This window comes from Amblyraja radiata, chromosome 34 (assembly GCF_010909765.2).
Source record: "Amblyraja radiata isolate CabotCenter1 chromosome 34, sAmbRad1.1.pri, whole genome shotgun sequence".
Lineage (NCBI taxonomy): Eukaryota > Metazoa > Chordata > Chondrichthyes > Rajiformes > Rajidae > Amblyraja > Amblyraja radiata.
Window position 1 is genome coordinate 17,348,251 of NC_045989.1, and position 13,039 is coordinate 17,361,289.

General features: G+C 38.0%; 1 protein-coding gene across 4 annotated transcripts in view; it reads right to left on the bottom strand.

The window, feature by feature from the left end:
* The window catches only part of sltm (SAFB like transcription modulator), a 50,707-nt gene extending 37,754 nt beyond the window's left edge, over window positions 1–12,953 (bottom strand). For 2 of the 4 annotated variants that reach the window (XM_033050296.1, XM_033050295.1), the window contains exons 1-3: window positions 12,744–12,941; window positions 11,654–11,732; window positions 5,059–5,123 (exon numbers count right to left, since the gene is read on the bottom strand). In XM_033050296.1, the coding sequence (XP_032906187.1) occupies window positions 5,059–5,123; window positions 11,654–11,732; window positions 12,744–12,878 (279 nt within the window). In that variant the 5' untranslated portion in view covers window positions 12,879–12,941. Of the gene's footprint in view, window positions 1–1,201; window positions 1,385–5,058; window positions 5,124–11,653; window positions 11,733–12,743 lie in introns of all 4 variants that reach the window. The other 2 variants (XM_033050292.1, XM_033050294.1) reach the window with 2 other exon arrangements.
* Between the last annotated feature and the right edge of the window lie 86 nt (window positions 12,954–13,039).

Here is a 13,039-nt window from a genome sequence, read left to right on the forward strand (position 1 = left end):
CAACGTTTTTTTTGTTTGTTTACCTTGCTAGCAATCAAGGTGGAGTTTGTTAACAAAGTCTGGAAAAAAACTGTACAGTTAAATAGGAGGAACCACAGCTTCTGCTTGCTCTGGCCCTCCTAGCACCAGCCCACACAGACTCTACAGCATGGGAAATTCATTGCTAGAATTGTGCCAGTTTCCTGGCACAGCAGTGAGATGCAGTGGAAAAAGTAAAGATGTGCTCCAGGTACTACGAGGCTTAACAGCAGTCAGGCAGGGGTTCACACCAGGTTTCAAGCACAGCAGTGGGGACGGCAGGGGAACATGATGTTTCTGCACAACAGCACTCAGTAACATCTCTCTCTAAACAAAATGCTCTTGTGAATCCTTTTAACACTTATTCCATTTGCATTCCCATTCCTAGGAATGCATCCTGAGTAGTGAGCAAGTTACTAATGAATCATCCACCATTCCTTTTTCTCATTGATTACCATCTTTCTTGTGAACTTTCTTGATTTTTTTTACATAGCTTGTATACAAATACACAACACTTGGCTCTTCTGATCCTTTATCTAGTTCTTCACACTTCAGAAAAATTACAATTTATTCAATCCAAGATGAATACCCTAACAATCTGTCCAAGTGTTTTTTACCATCATGCTCTAGGAAACTTAATAATCCTTCTTTCAGTGAAAATTACAAGCTTTCTTACTAAACCATACCTGCCCGTTAGACTGCAGATCACATTATGAAAATGTATATATTTTATTAAAAGCAAGAATTAACTTACACCATGCAAATCTGTGTACGTACCCTGACATTCTTAGAACAAATGCAATGGATTTAATTTGTTGCGTTTTCATTGGCAGATACTGCCTGAAACTAATGTCGGTTAAAATAAGATTTACTGGCATGTAATATACTATAGAAAATAAATAGTAAGAAAGAAAATGAATTATATATTATTACAACATGATGAAAAACTTGAGCATGTGTACGTTTTTAAGGAATTCATCATGGGCAGTTACTTCAACTACTTGATGCACGTTATATTACATCCTCCTACACAGGTAAAATGTAAGCGCTGAATAAACTACTGCAACATATATTTGAACATGGACAAAACATTTACCCAGAAAATCGTTTTGGGCAGAAATTCTGTTCAAATCTGGATTATCAATTGTTTTGGCTATTTTATGAAAGTCAGCTACTCCTGTACCTGGTCTTCTGGTTCTCCCTCATCCAGAGTTTCAGCACCAGGTTCACCTGCACTCACAGGCAATCGTCCAGTGAATGAATCACCATTTTCCTCCTTGGTTTCACTGATTTTGCGTTCCTCAAGTCCATCTTGATCACTTATATCCTGAAAATCACTCTGAATTGCTTCCATATCAGCTTCCACCTGTTACAAGACATTTATACTTCTCAATATAACTCAAATTTTAAGCTGACCTATGGACACTTTATGCACAATTGCTATTTAATGCACGTATAGCATTCACAGTTTTAGAGAAAATAGCTCTACCATCTGTTTCCCCCTCTGCTCTCACTAAAATTCATTCAACATCCTCAGCACCTCAGCAGAACAGTCCTCAATTTATTTATGCTTCAGTGAATCATTACTTATTACTCCAGGATGCTTGAGATAACACCTACATTCATAGCAGCTATTGATTTTTTTTTTTTTTTAATTTCCTCTTCTTAGTAAACAAAATGTGTTTCCTTTTTGAGTTCTAAATAAACAATCCCATACTCTGGCAATAGCATAATTGTGCATATTCATTTCCATTTGTTGTGGTCCATGGCTCAACCTAAATATTTCTGTTCATTAATTTCTGAATTCCTTTAATCATAATTCCATCTCTAACCTCTAGCTCCCATTGCCAAATAATGTTTTAACAACATTGGAGCACTACTAATTCTGTACAATTTCATTAATTACCATCTTTATGAACCTAATTATTTTTAATGCATTCACAAACACTACTAGGTAACAATTAACATACCAATAGAGATGTGACATGCACTTTATAACCATTTTGGCATTTATTTCATCTGTTTAGTTTTGTCCATGTGCACCATACAAATGATACATTCCGATAGCTTCCCCACATCTCATATCAATGTAGAGTATTAATAGCAACCGCTGAGATGGCCACAATACAAACAACAGTTTTAATCGAAGTGAAAAGAAAGATAAGCCCATTGTTATTTTTTTTAAAAACAGTGCTTCCTTAAAGTTATTTATTAGAAGAGTGCTATTAACATTCTGTCCTGTGACCACTTAGATAGCCAAACCTGAAGTTGCCAGCTTTCCCCTTTCCATCCTTATTAATAATTGAGTGACTTGACTAAATTATTTTTACAATTGCTCCATCAATAAAGGTTTGAAAGATTGCGACATTTCACCAAGACATAATTCAGTTTAAGAAAACAATTTTTGTTAAAAGCTGGAAAGCCTTGACTACCTAGCTCAACGCTGAGACATTGTAATGTGGTTTATAAAACATCAATAATAAATTAGCAAAGGAGGCTTTTTAATGGAGCAATCAAGTAACTATCATCTCACCTCTCCTCCATTAACTTACCCTTCCTTACATATCTAAATTGTTATCATTAGGTATATATCCACTTCCATAGAAACATTGAAAATAGGTGCAGGAGTAGGTCATTCGGCTATTCGAGCCAGCTCCGCCACTCAATATGATCATGGCAGATCAACCAAAATCAAGACCCCGTTCCGGCTTTTCCCCCATATCCCTTGATTCCCTTAGCCCTAAGAGCTAAATCACGCTTTTGAAAGCCACGGTTTAAGCTGTATCCACCACATTTTCAAACAATGCATTCCACCACATGCTGCAAATGTTTTTTTTCATATCACTTCTGGATCTTTGTCAATCATTTAAACCTGCTCCCTTTGGTCATTAAACTCTACAGTAATATCTGCTTTTGTATTTACCTTTTCTTAATCCAAAATGATATTTTATACCAAAAGCAAAATACTGCCAAAGTCGAAAATCTGAAATAAATCAGAAAATGCTGGAAACATTGACAGATCAAGCAGTAACTGTGGAGAATGAAAAAGGCTTAATAGTTAATGGTGATGAAAAATCAGAGAATATTCAAATGTCCTCTGAACTTCATCTAATCCTAAGTGGGAAATATTCCTTTCTACCTTCACAAATGAAGTATTTAATTTCTGGAACCATGTCAGTAAAACTTAATTGCATATTTCTTTAGAATCTTCCACTTCCATAGAAACATGCAATGATCAGAAATGGATACAATACTCATTTTAGTGGCTTAAGCACCATTTTACAATTGTTCAACATAACATCTTTTTATTTGCCCACATTTATGAAACCCCAGATACTAAATATAATTAGTGTCAGGGTTACACAAGGGTATTGTTCTCCAACTCTTTGTAAACCAACTTTTCTGTAAGTCAGTGCGTGTCAGTAAATGACAAAGTGCTGGCAAGAGGGACATTTGTGCGAGTTGGGATGTGGACAGTAAGGTTCGGATTATCGCAAACCTATAGCAAAGCTGTATTTTATATTATAATTATGTAAAATGTCCCTGGGTGTGTAAAGCAACTGTAAATTTGTTCTTTAATGCATTAAAAAAGCATCAATATTCATACAATAAATTTATAAAGCCCATCAAATGATTCACCCACAAAACCAGGTTTGACAAAATCCTATTAAATAGGATTGGGAACAGGAAATTATCATCAGAATAAAACTGCACCTTATTGTTATAGTTATTATAGTTTATTATATTAGTTATATTTGTTAGACTACCCAAACCACATTGATCCGCATAAACTTTCATTCATAATTCATTCAATTCATCAAATATTTTCTGTTCACCCATTATTAAACTAATACAATATGTACTGCAACCAACTGTCTTGTATTTCTGTAACTAACTGTCCTATTCTGAAATTTAAGAGCCACCAATGGAATGCAAAAAAATCTGTAAAAGCTGGTTGAATTACCAAGAATTACCCAACTGTTAGGAATCAAATTTTCTGAATACCTGAGACATTCAGGAACATTTACAACCAAAAGTTTAATAACAATTAGAATGCCTAAATATTAAGTAATGCAATAAAGAATTTCTACACATTTAATTAAACTTAATTCACTAAAATATTATAAATTCTTATACTCAATCCAGTGCATTGCAACTGTTCCTGTGTTGAAATTAAAGCACACTGAACAGTTTAAGTGGATGCATGTTCTTCTGCTAGATTCCACGAGGAAACCAATGTTGGGAGCACTGTCAATGCAACAATATATACAAAAGGCTGGAGTAACTCAGTGGGACAGGCAGCATCTCTGGAGAGAAGGAATGGGTGACGTTGCGTTCGAGACCCTCTTCAGACTGGACCACTGGTGAAGAGCAGCTAACAACTTTAGAACTTTCATGACTTTACAGAGAAGTTCAAGCTAATACAGTGCCACAGCGGAGAGAAGTAATTAGTGCAATCCAGGGAGTCTGCGAAGAGTTTTCATATTCTCCTTGCAAACCGTCAGATGTTGGAAAAAGTTTAATGATTTGAATTGTAATGCTGTTCATGGTAAAAAAAAAAAAATAACACTAAGAATAAGACAACTTAGACAATACTTCTTTAAGGAACTAGAGACCAGCAAATGTTACAATACAGAGGGATCTGGTAAGCAGGTTCAACAAACACAAAGTATACATAAAGACATTACAAGCAATTGGGATGACAATGTAATCTTCAAAGATATCTTAGGAAAACTACCTCAGAGCTATTGATACTCAGATCTCAATAATATTTAGTGAGAATAGATTCATTTGAATACCCATAAGAAACTTAGCACAAAGGTGGCCACTGAGACACAGGATCAGCTATGAATTAACTAAAGGCCATTGGAAGGCCAACAGCACAGATGGTCTCACTCCACTCACATTTTCCATTCTATATAAGATGGCATTTGGAAACGGATTATGTGCAGATATATATTTGTTTTTAATGAGGCATCCTGAAGTATAATTAATATTGCCTTTCATAGTTGCTTTTAACACATAAAAAATGTTACCAACCTTGCTATTACCATCCTCTTCTGTGCTGACATCACCTCCAGCTTCATCAGTATCTTGTTTCCTCCCTTAAAATAAAACCAATGCTGTTTAACCAATGCAGCAACTAAATGTTGCAACTCCATCTAAAGTAAAATTGTTCATAAATTTTTCATATTCTCAGTTACTGATTATTCCATAACAATTTAAAAACTTAATTTAACTGCTTTGACATTCAAGAATATGTATTTACATTGAATGAATGGCAAGTATTACTGAGAAAGTTTATTTTAACTCGGATTTAAAAAAAAAATCCAAACATGTTTTCTGTACATGTAACAAATCTGCATTGTTGCTGCTATTAGACAGTTCACTACAGTATCTGGAATTAACACCCTGATTTTGGTGGAATCAAAAGCAGTGCAAGTTCAACTTATATCAGCTTCTCAGTTCCACTGAAAAAAAAGACAATTGCTCACTGATCAATTAAACAGACCAATTCTGGAACAGAGAGAAAAAAAATCAATATCCATCAAATTTACCAGCGCCAATTTTTTGTTTTGTTTTTAAAACAATAATAAACTGTTCCCCCTCTAAATAAAGCAATGATCATTCATCACAGTTTCAACTCTGATCATTAACCATCCATGCAAGGGTAAAGTTACTTGAAGCAATTTATCAAATGAAAAAAAATCTGCGACATTTCAGTTGCCATGATACTTCAGCTGGTTTGGCATAAATTAAAAGGGATGAATTCCACATCATAAAATGCAATTCAGCAAAATGGGATGAGTGCTGAAGATTGGGAATAGTTTTGTTTTGCACTTGATGGCCAGCATGTACAAAATATGTTGAAGGACCTTTTTAATGTGCTATTCCAACTCCCAGGATCTGTAGGATTTTGTTGGTATTCAGGATTGAGAATAAATCTGACCACAGTACTGATTGCACATTACACCAAATAATAGATTGTTCATTTCTGGGATTGATATGGAAGGGAGACATCTTTGCAAAACGTAACAATATTGCGAAAAAGCACCATCTAGTGTGGCCGCTTCTTACAACATCAACATGTTCAATTGGCAGAGTAAATATTTAATTATACATATTGCTTCCCAGCTCCAACTGACCAAATGTTATTCAGCAAGAAAATAATTTTTCCATTTAAGTGTTGCAACTGAATCTCTGTTTGAAGATATTGTACATGTGTCAGAGAGCCAAATTTGCTGATGGTACAATAAAAGGTAGGAAAGCAAATTGTAAGGTCTGCAAAAGGCACAAAAAAAAAATTGCCAAGCGATATTTAACATTGGGATGTAGATGGTTATCCACATTGGTAACAATAGTAAAACAGAATAATGCTTAAAGAGAAAGAGATAAAATTACAGAAGGATCTGGGTATGGTAGTACCCGAAACTCCAAGGTAGCATGTGGTATAGCAAGTGATTAGGTAGCCAATTGGAATGTTGATTTTTTACCACAAACAAGTACCACCATTGTGAAGTCTTCCTACAACTTTCTAGGCCATCATTACATAGAAACATAGAAAATAGGTGCAGGAGGCCATTCGGCCCTTCGAGCCAGCACCGCCATTCATTGTGATCACGGCAGATCGTTGAAAGCACATCTCAAAATACTGCATCATGTTGGTCTTTTTTTCACTAAAGGCGTACATCTTAATTAAAGACAATTCACAGAAGGCTCCCCACAATTGATTCCTGAATTAAAGGGCTATTTCATCAGACAAGATTTAAGAAATTAAACTAAAGCCAATAAAGTTTGGAACAATGAGGGGTAATTTTATTGAAATATTACTACAGTCCAAAGGGGCTCGACAGGATAAAACAAGTGCATTCTTTTTTTTAGAAAGCTCTAGAATTAGGGAGCAATTTCTTCTAAGGATTGTGAATCATTGGCAATTTCCACAGAGCAATTGAAGTGAAATCATAGAATGCTTTTAAGCCAGACACAGGCAGATCTTTAGCCTGTAGGAGAATAGAGGATTATGGAGAACCAAAGCTAAGATCAGATCCACCATGATCACGTTTGTATCCATTTTTAAGATTGTGGGTCTTGCTAGCAAGGCTAAAATGCTGTTGGGAAGCCAAGTCCAGCATTTATACATTCCAAGTCAGTGCAGTGCATGACTTTGAGAGGAACTGCATGAATTGATGTTCCCTTTCAACAGTTGACTATGTCCTTTTTGGTGGCAGAGGATCTGGTTTGAGAGGTGCTATCAGAGTCTGAAAATGGGGTCGCGACTCCAAACATTATTTGCCCATTCCCTTCACAGACGTTACGTGACCCATTGGGTTCCTCTAGCACTTTGTTTTTTGCTGTCAAGAGTAACTTAGGTTAATAACATCAGTGCCTTTTGCAAATGGCACACAATAACAGATGATGTAGGGAATAATGTGTAGGATAGTGAATGGAATGCTAACCAAACAGATCGCTTTGTCTGTTGTCAAATGTTGCTAGACCTGCAAGTCGAATGTCAGGCAACACAGCAACCATTTTGAGAAGAGGGGTGATGGACTGATGGTGTTGCATCTAAATGCACGCTGTGTACAAAACAAGGAGGTTGAGCTGGTAGCGCTTAGAAATTGGCAGGTATGACGTTGTGGGCATCACTGAGTCATGGCTAAAAGGGGATCAGTGCTAGGAGCTGAATGGCAGATACACATGCTATCAAAAAAGATGAGTGGAACTCAGCAGGACATGCAGCATCTCTGGAGAGAAGGTATGGGTGATGTTTTGGGTCAAGACCTTTCCTCAGAGCACTCCGAGGCAGGGTCTTGCTAAAAACACCACCCATTCCTCCTCTCCAGAGATGATGCCTGTCCTACTGAGTTAATTCAGCTATTTGTGTCTATCTTTGGTTTAAACCAGCATCCGCAGTTCCTTCGCAAACAAAAAAGATAGGAAGGTGGGCAGAGGGCTGGGAAGGCACTATTGGTAAGGAATGAAATCCAATCCTTAGCAAGAAATGACATTGGATCAGAAGACATAGAATTTTTGTGCGTAGAGTGAAAAAACAAGTTAACCAATTGCATTGATAAAAAGACCCTGATGGGAGTAAAATGCAGACCTACGATTAGTAGTCAGTATGTAGGGCACAAATTACATTAAGAAATGGAAAAGGCATGTAAGAAAAACAATGTTACTGTAGTCATGGAGGGTTCCAATATGCAAGTAGACTGGGAAAATCAGGTTAGCACTGGGTCGCACTGGGCATTTGTAGAATGCCTGTGAGATAGCTTCTTAGAACAGCTCGTGGTCAAGCCTGCTAGAGAAAAGTCAATTTTGCGCTTGGTGCTGTGCAATGAACCAGACTTGATCAGGGGGCTTAAGGTGAAGGAACCCATGAGGGGATGGCTACTTATTAGCGAGCAAGTGCTGCTTGATTGTATTGCAGTTGACATCTTCCATCTCTTTGATGACATCCAAGACCAAATGGCATAGCATGCTTATGTGACTAGGTGGTATTCTCCTGTCTTCCTATTTACAGTTCTATTTCACCAATCTAACCTAAACGGGATCTTACAACATAGCTACATAATACTGCAACTTATATTACAGCAGAAAGGCTTAATTCTACTTGGAATAGAATCGTGGTCATGTACACGCTTAATTACGAATAAATGGGAGATCTTACAGTGCCATAAAATAATGTTTGGGATAAAGACCCATCATTTATTTATTTGCCTCTGTACTCCACAATTTGAAATTTGTAATAGAATAAATCACATGTGGTTAGAGTGCACAGTGTCAGGTTTTAATAAAGGACATTTACAGCAGTGTTTATACAGAGTCCCCCCATTTCAGAGCACCATAATGTTTGGGACACAGCAATGTCATGTAAATGGTTAGTATTTTGTTTCATATCCCTTGCATGCAATGGACAGCTTGAAGTCTGCGATTTATGGACATCACCAGTTGCTGGGTGTCTTCTCTGGTGATACTCTGCCAGACCTCTATTACAGCCATCTTTAGCTTATGCTTGTTTTAGGGGCTAGTCCCCTTCAGTTTTCTCTTCAGCATATAAAAGGCATGCTCAATTGCGTTCAAATCGGCCACTCAGGAATTGCCCATTTTTTAGTTTTGTAAAAACTCCTTTGTTGCTTTAGCAGTAGTTTGGGATTATTGTCTTGCAGTAGAATGAACCGCCAGTCAATGAGTTTTGAGGCATTGTTTGAACTTGAGCAGATAGGATATTCAAGTTCAAGAGTTTGTCATGTGTCCCTGATAGGACAATGAAATTCTTGCTTTGCTTCAGCACAACAGAACATAATAGGCATTGACTACAAAACACATGAATAAATAAACTGATAAAGTGCAAATAACAAATAATGGGTTATTAATATTCAGAGTTTTGTCCGAGCCAGGTTTAATAGCCTGATGGTTGTGGGAAAGTAGCTATTCCTGAACCTGGTTGTTGCAGTCTTCAGGCTCCTGTATCTTCTACCTGAAGGTAGCAGGGAGATGAGTGTGTGGCCAGGATGGTGTGGGTCTTTGATGATACTGCCAGCCTTTTTGAGGCAGCGACTGCGATAAATCCCCTCGATGGAAGGAAGGTCAGAGCCGATGATGGACTGGGCAGTGTTTACTACTTTTTGTAGTCTCTTCCTCTCCAGGCGCTCAAGTTGCCGAAACAAGCCACAATGCAACCGGTCAGCATGCTCACTACTGTGCACCTGTAGAAGTTAGAGAGAGTCCTCCTAGACAAACTGACTCTCCCTAATCTTCTCAGGAAGTAGAGGCGCTGATGAGCTTTCTTGATGATTGCATTAGTGTTCTCGGACCAGGAAAGATCTTCAGAGATGTGCACGCCGAGGAATTTGAAGCTGTTGCCCCTTTCAACCATCGTTGATATAAACGGGTCTGTGGGTCCCCATCCAACTCCTTCCAAAGTCAACAATCAGTTCCTTGGTTTTGCTGGTGTTGAGGGCCAGGTTATTGTGCTGGCACTATATGGACAGTTGCTCGATCTCTCTTCTATACTCTGACTCATCCCCATCAGTGATAGGTCCCACAACAGTGGTGTCGTCAGCGAACTTGATGATGGAGTTTGCACTATGACCAGCTACGCAGTCATGAGTATAGAGTGAGTACAGCAGGGGGCTGAGCACGCAGACTTGAGGTGCTCCCGTGCTGATTGTTATCGAGGCTGATACATTTCCACCAATACGAACAGACTGTGGTCCCTTTGCGATTAGTAAACTCACCAGTGCTCTCTTTCTTCTTAATGATGTTCCAAACAATTGATTTTGGTAAGCCTAAGGTTTGGCTGATGTCTCTAACATTTTTATTCTTGTTTCTCAGTCTCATAATGGCTTCTTTGACTTTCACTGGCAGAATTTTGGTCTTCATGTCGATAAATAGCAATTAAAATTTCCAAATGTGACGGAAAGACTAGGTGCTGAGAGCTCGCTTATACTTGCAATAAGGAGGCAATTACAAACGTCTGTGAAGCCATGTGTCCCAAACATTATGGTGCCCTGATATGGGGGACTACGGTACAGCTGTAATTTCTACACAGTGAAACAAAAATGTATGAAAATGGCCTTTAATAAAATTTGACAATGTGCACTTTAACCACATGTGATTATATTTCTATTACATATGCAGCATCCCTAGAGAACATGGATAGATGTTTTGGGTCAGAAACCCTCCTCAGACCGATTGCAGACCCATACAATCAATATGAAGAAGTGTTCTGACCCGTTGAATTACTCCAGCATTTTGTTTACTTCCTTTGTAAAACAGCATCTGTAGTGCCTGGTTTTCCCCATTCTTCCTCAACATGTTACACTGGTGATATTGTAACTCAAAAGTTATTTTTTTTAATTCCCAATGACAGAAGAGTCATTTTCTGGTCTCATCAATATTTAATATTACTCTTCTGTCTAAACCCTCCACGACTCTATTACACTTGGTTTATCTGTACAGCACTCGTAAAACTATTGCTATCTTTTTCAACATAGTAAAGTTTACACATTCAATCCTCAGCAGTAATAGACAATGAACAAGAATATTGAACTAGACACAACATGCTGGAATAACTCAGCGGGTCAGGGAGCATCTCTGGTGAGAAGGAATGGGTGACGTTTCATGTCGAGACACTTCTTCAGACTGACTATGTGTTCAAAAGGGAACTGCAGATGCTGGAATATCGAAGGTACACAAAATTGCTGGAGGAACTCAGCGGGTGCAGCAGCATCTATGGAGCGAAGGAAATAGGCGACGTTTCGGGCCGAAACCCTTCTTCAGCGAGTCTGAAGAAGGGTTTCGGCCCGAAACGTCGCCTATTTCCTTCGCTCCATAGATGCTGCTGCACCCGCTGAGTTCCTCCAGCAATTTTGTGTACCTTCTTCAGACTGACTACATTTTTAACAATATTTTAAACACATTGAGAAAACTTTTAACTTTCTTCTTGAATGTATTCAGAGAGAATAAGTAAATAGGTTCACTGTAACCCAAATCTTAAAACAGTGGCAAAATAAGGAAGAGACAAAGAAAACAATTTTTTGACAGGTCACAAAGTTTGAGTTATTTTGTTAGCAAATATAAGGGTTTTCATTTTATAAACGAGTACAGCAAATAATAATAAGGGGATAACCTTTGCTTTTAGGTGTTTTCTTTGACGGCGTTTCAGAAAGCTGAATGTTATCAGGATCACCTCCCTCCTCTTCTATTGCCTATTATAGTAAAGTAAAACAAGCTTTTAAAAATCTAGCATTACATTTGCAATAATGGAAAATTTTAAAATAGTAGGCAAAATAACTTAGAAAATGTGCATACATCTGAGATAAAGTGCAGTACATACTCCCAGCAAAAACTGAAAGACTATATTTTATTAATCGACTTTCCCACTTCAAATAACTTCAAAGACTACAATTTTTAACCATGAGACAATACTAGAGATTGAGGCCAACAAATACACTGGACAATATATCTATTTCTACATACAAAAATCACGTATTTTTATGCAACAGAAAGCACTGACAACACCTAACATGTCAAAAAGTAGGCATGTGAAGAAAATAAAGTATTACCATTGCAGGTCAAAGACCCTTGATCAGACCTCTCCCATATTGCTAAACAGTCTTTAACTTGAAACATTTATACTGCTCCTTATTTTACAGTATTTTATTTTTATTTCAATTTCCAATATCTGCTAATTTTTGTTCTCAAAATGTTTGTTTTCTAAAGTTATACTCGACAAAATAAATACTTGCTGAAACGGAAATTGTGGGTAGATTTTATATCAAACCACAATAAGTGAAAATTATTAGTTTTTAACCGATAGTTTATGTCAGATAAGGGGTTGCTTTGCGATAGTATTAAAAAAACGTTCTGTCAGAGTGCCAGTCTATTTACGGATGCAAACTCCGACCAAACATTATCGATAATATACACTGGATCAAAACATATGTATTAACGGACGTTAATCGGACCTTTCACTAATTTGTAGGTGAAATGAAATTATACAACCTTATAGCACAAAACAATCATTTTCACCGATAAAAGGACATTTAATTTACTGTGACCTATTTGTGTTGACGCAAAACAGATGTTAAACAGTTTAACAGTTAAACATTTACAACAGTTCCCATTGGAACCGTGGAGGTAGGCTTTGGCCAAGGCCCACAAAAAGGCGGCGGCGATAAGCCGCGGCCTTCTTTCACTTTAACGAAGGCTTCTCGCACCTGTTTCAGCCTTGCAATGAGAACATTTTTGACACCACTTATGTCTAGATTCCGCCGTTTAAGTTCTGATTTGAGATCTACGACACGCAAATCTGTGATGCACCGTGCCTCGACGGCGCTGGGAACAGCGGCCATTTTACGCGTCTCCACCACCGACCCGACCCGTGCTCGAGCGCTGGCAGCGCGACCCCGCCCCCTCTTCACTGCTTGCGCGCGCGCGCGCAGCCCGCCAACCCCCACCCCACGTGACCCCGCATCTCGAGCGCTGGCAAAACGACCCCGCCCCCCCTTCACTG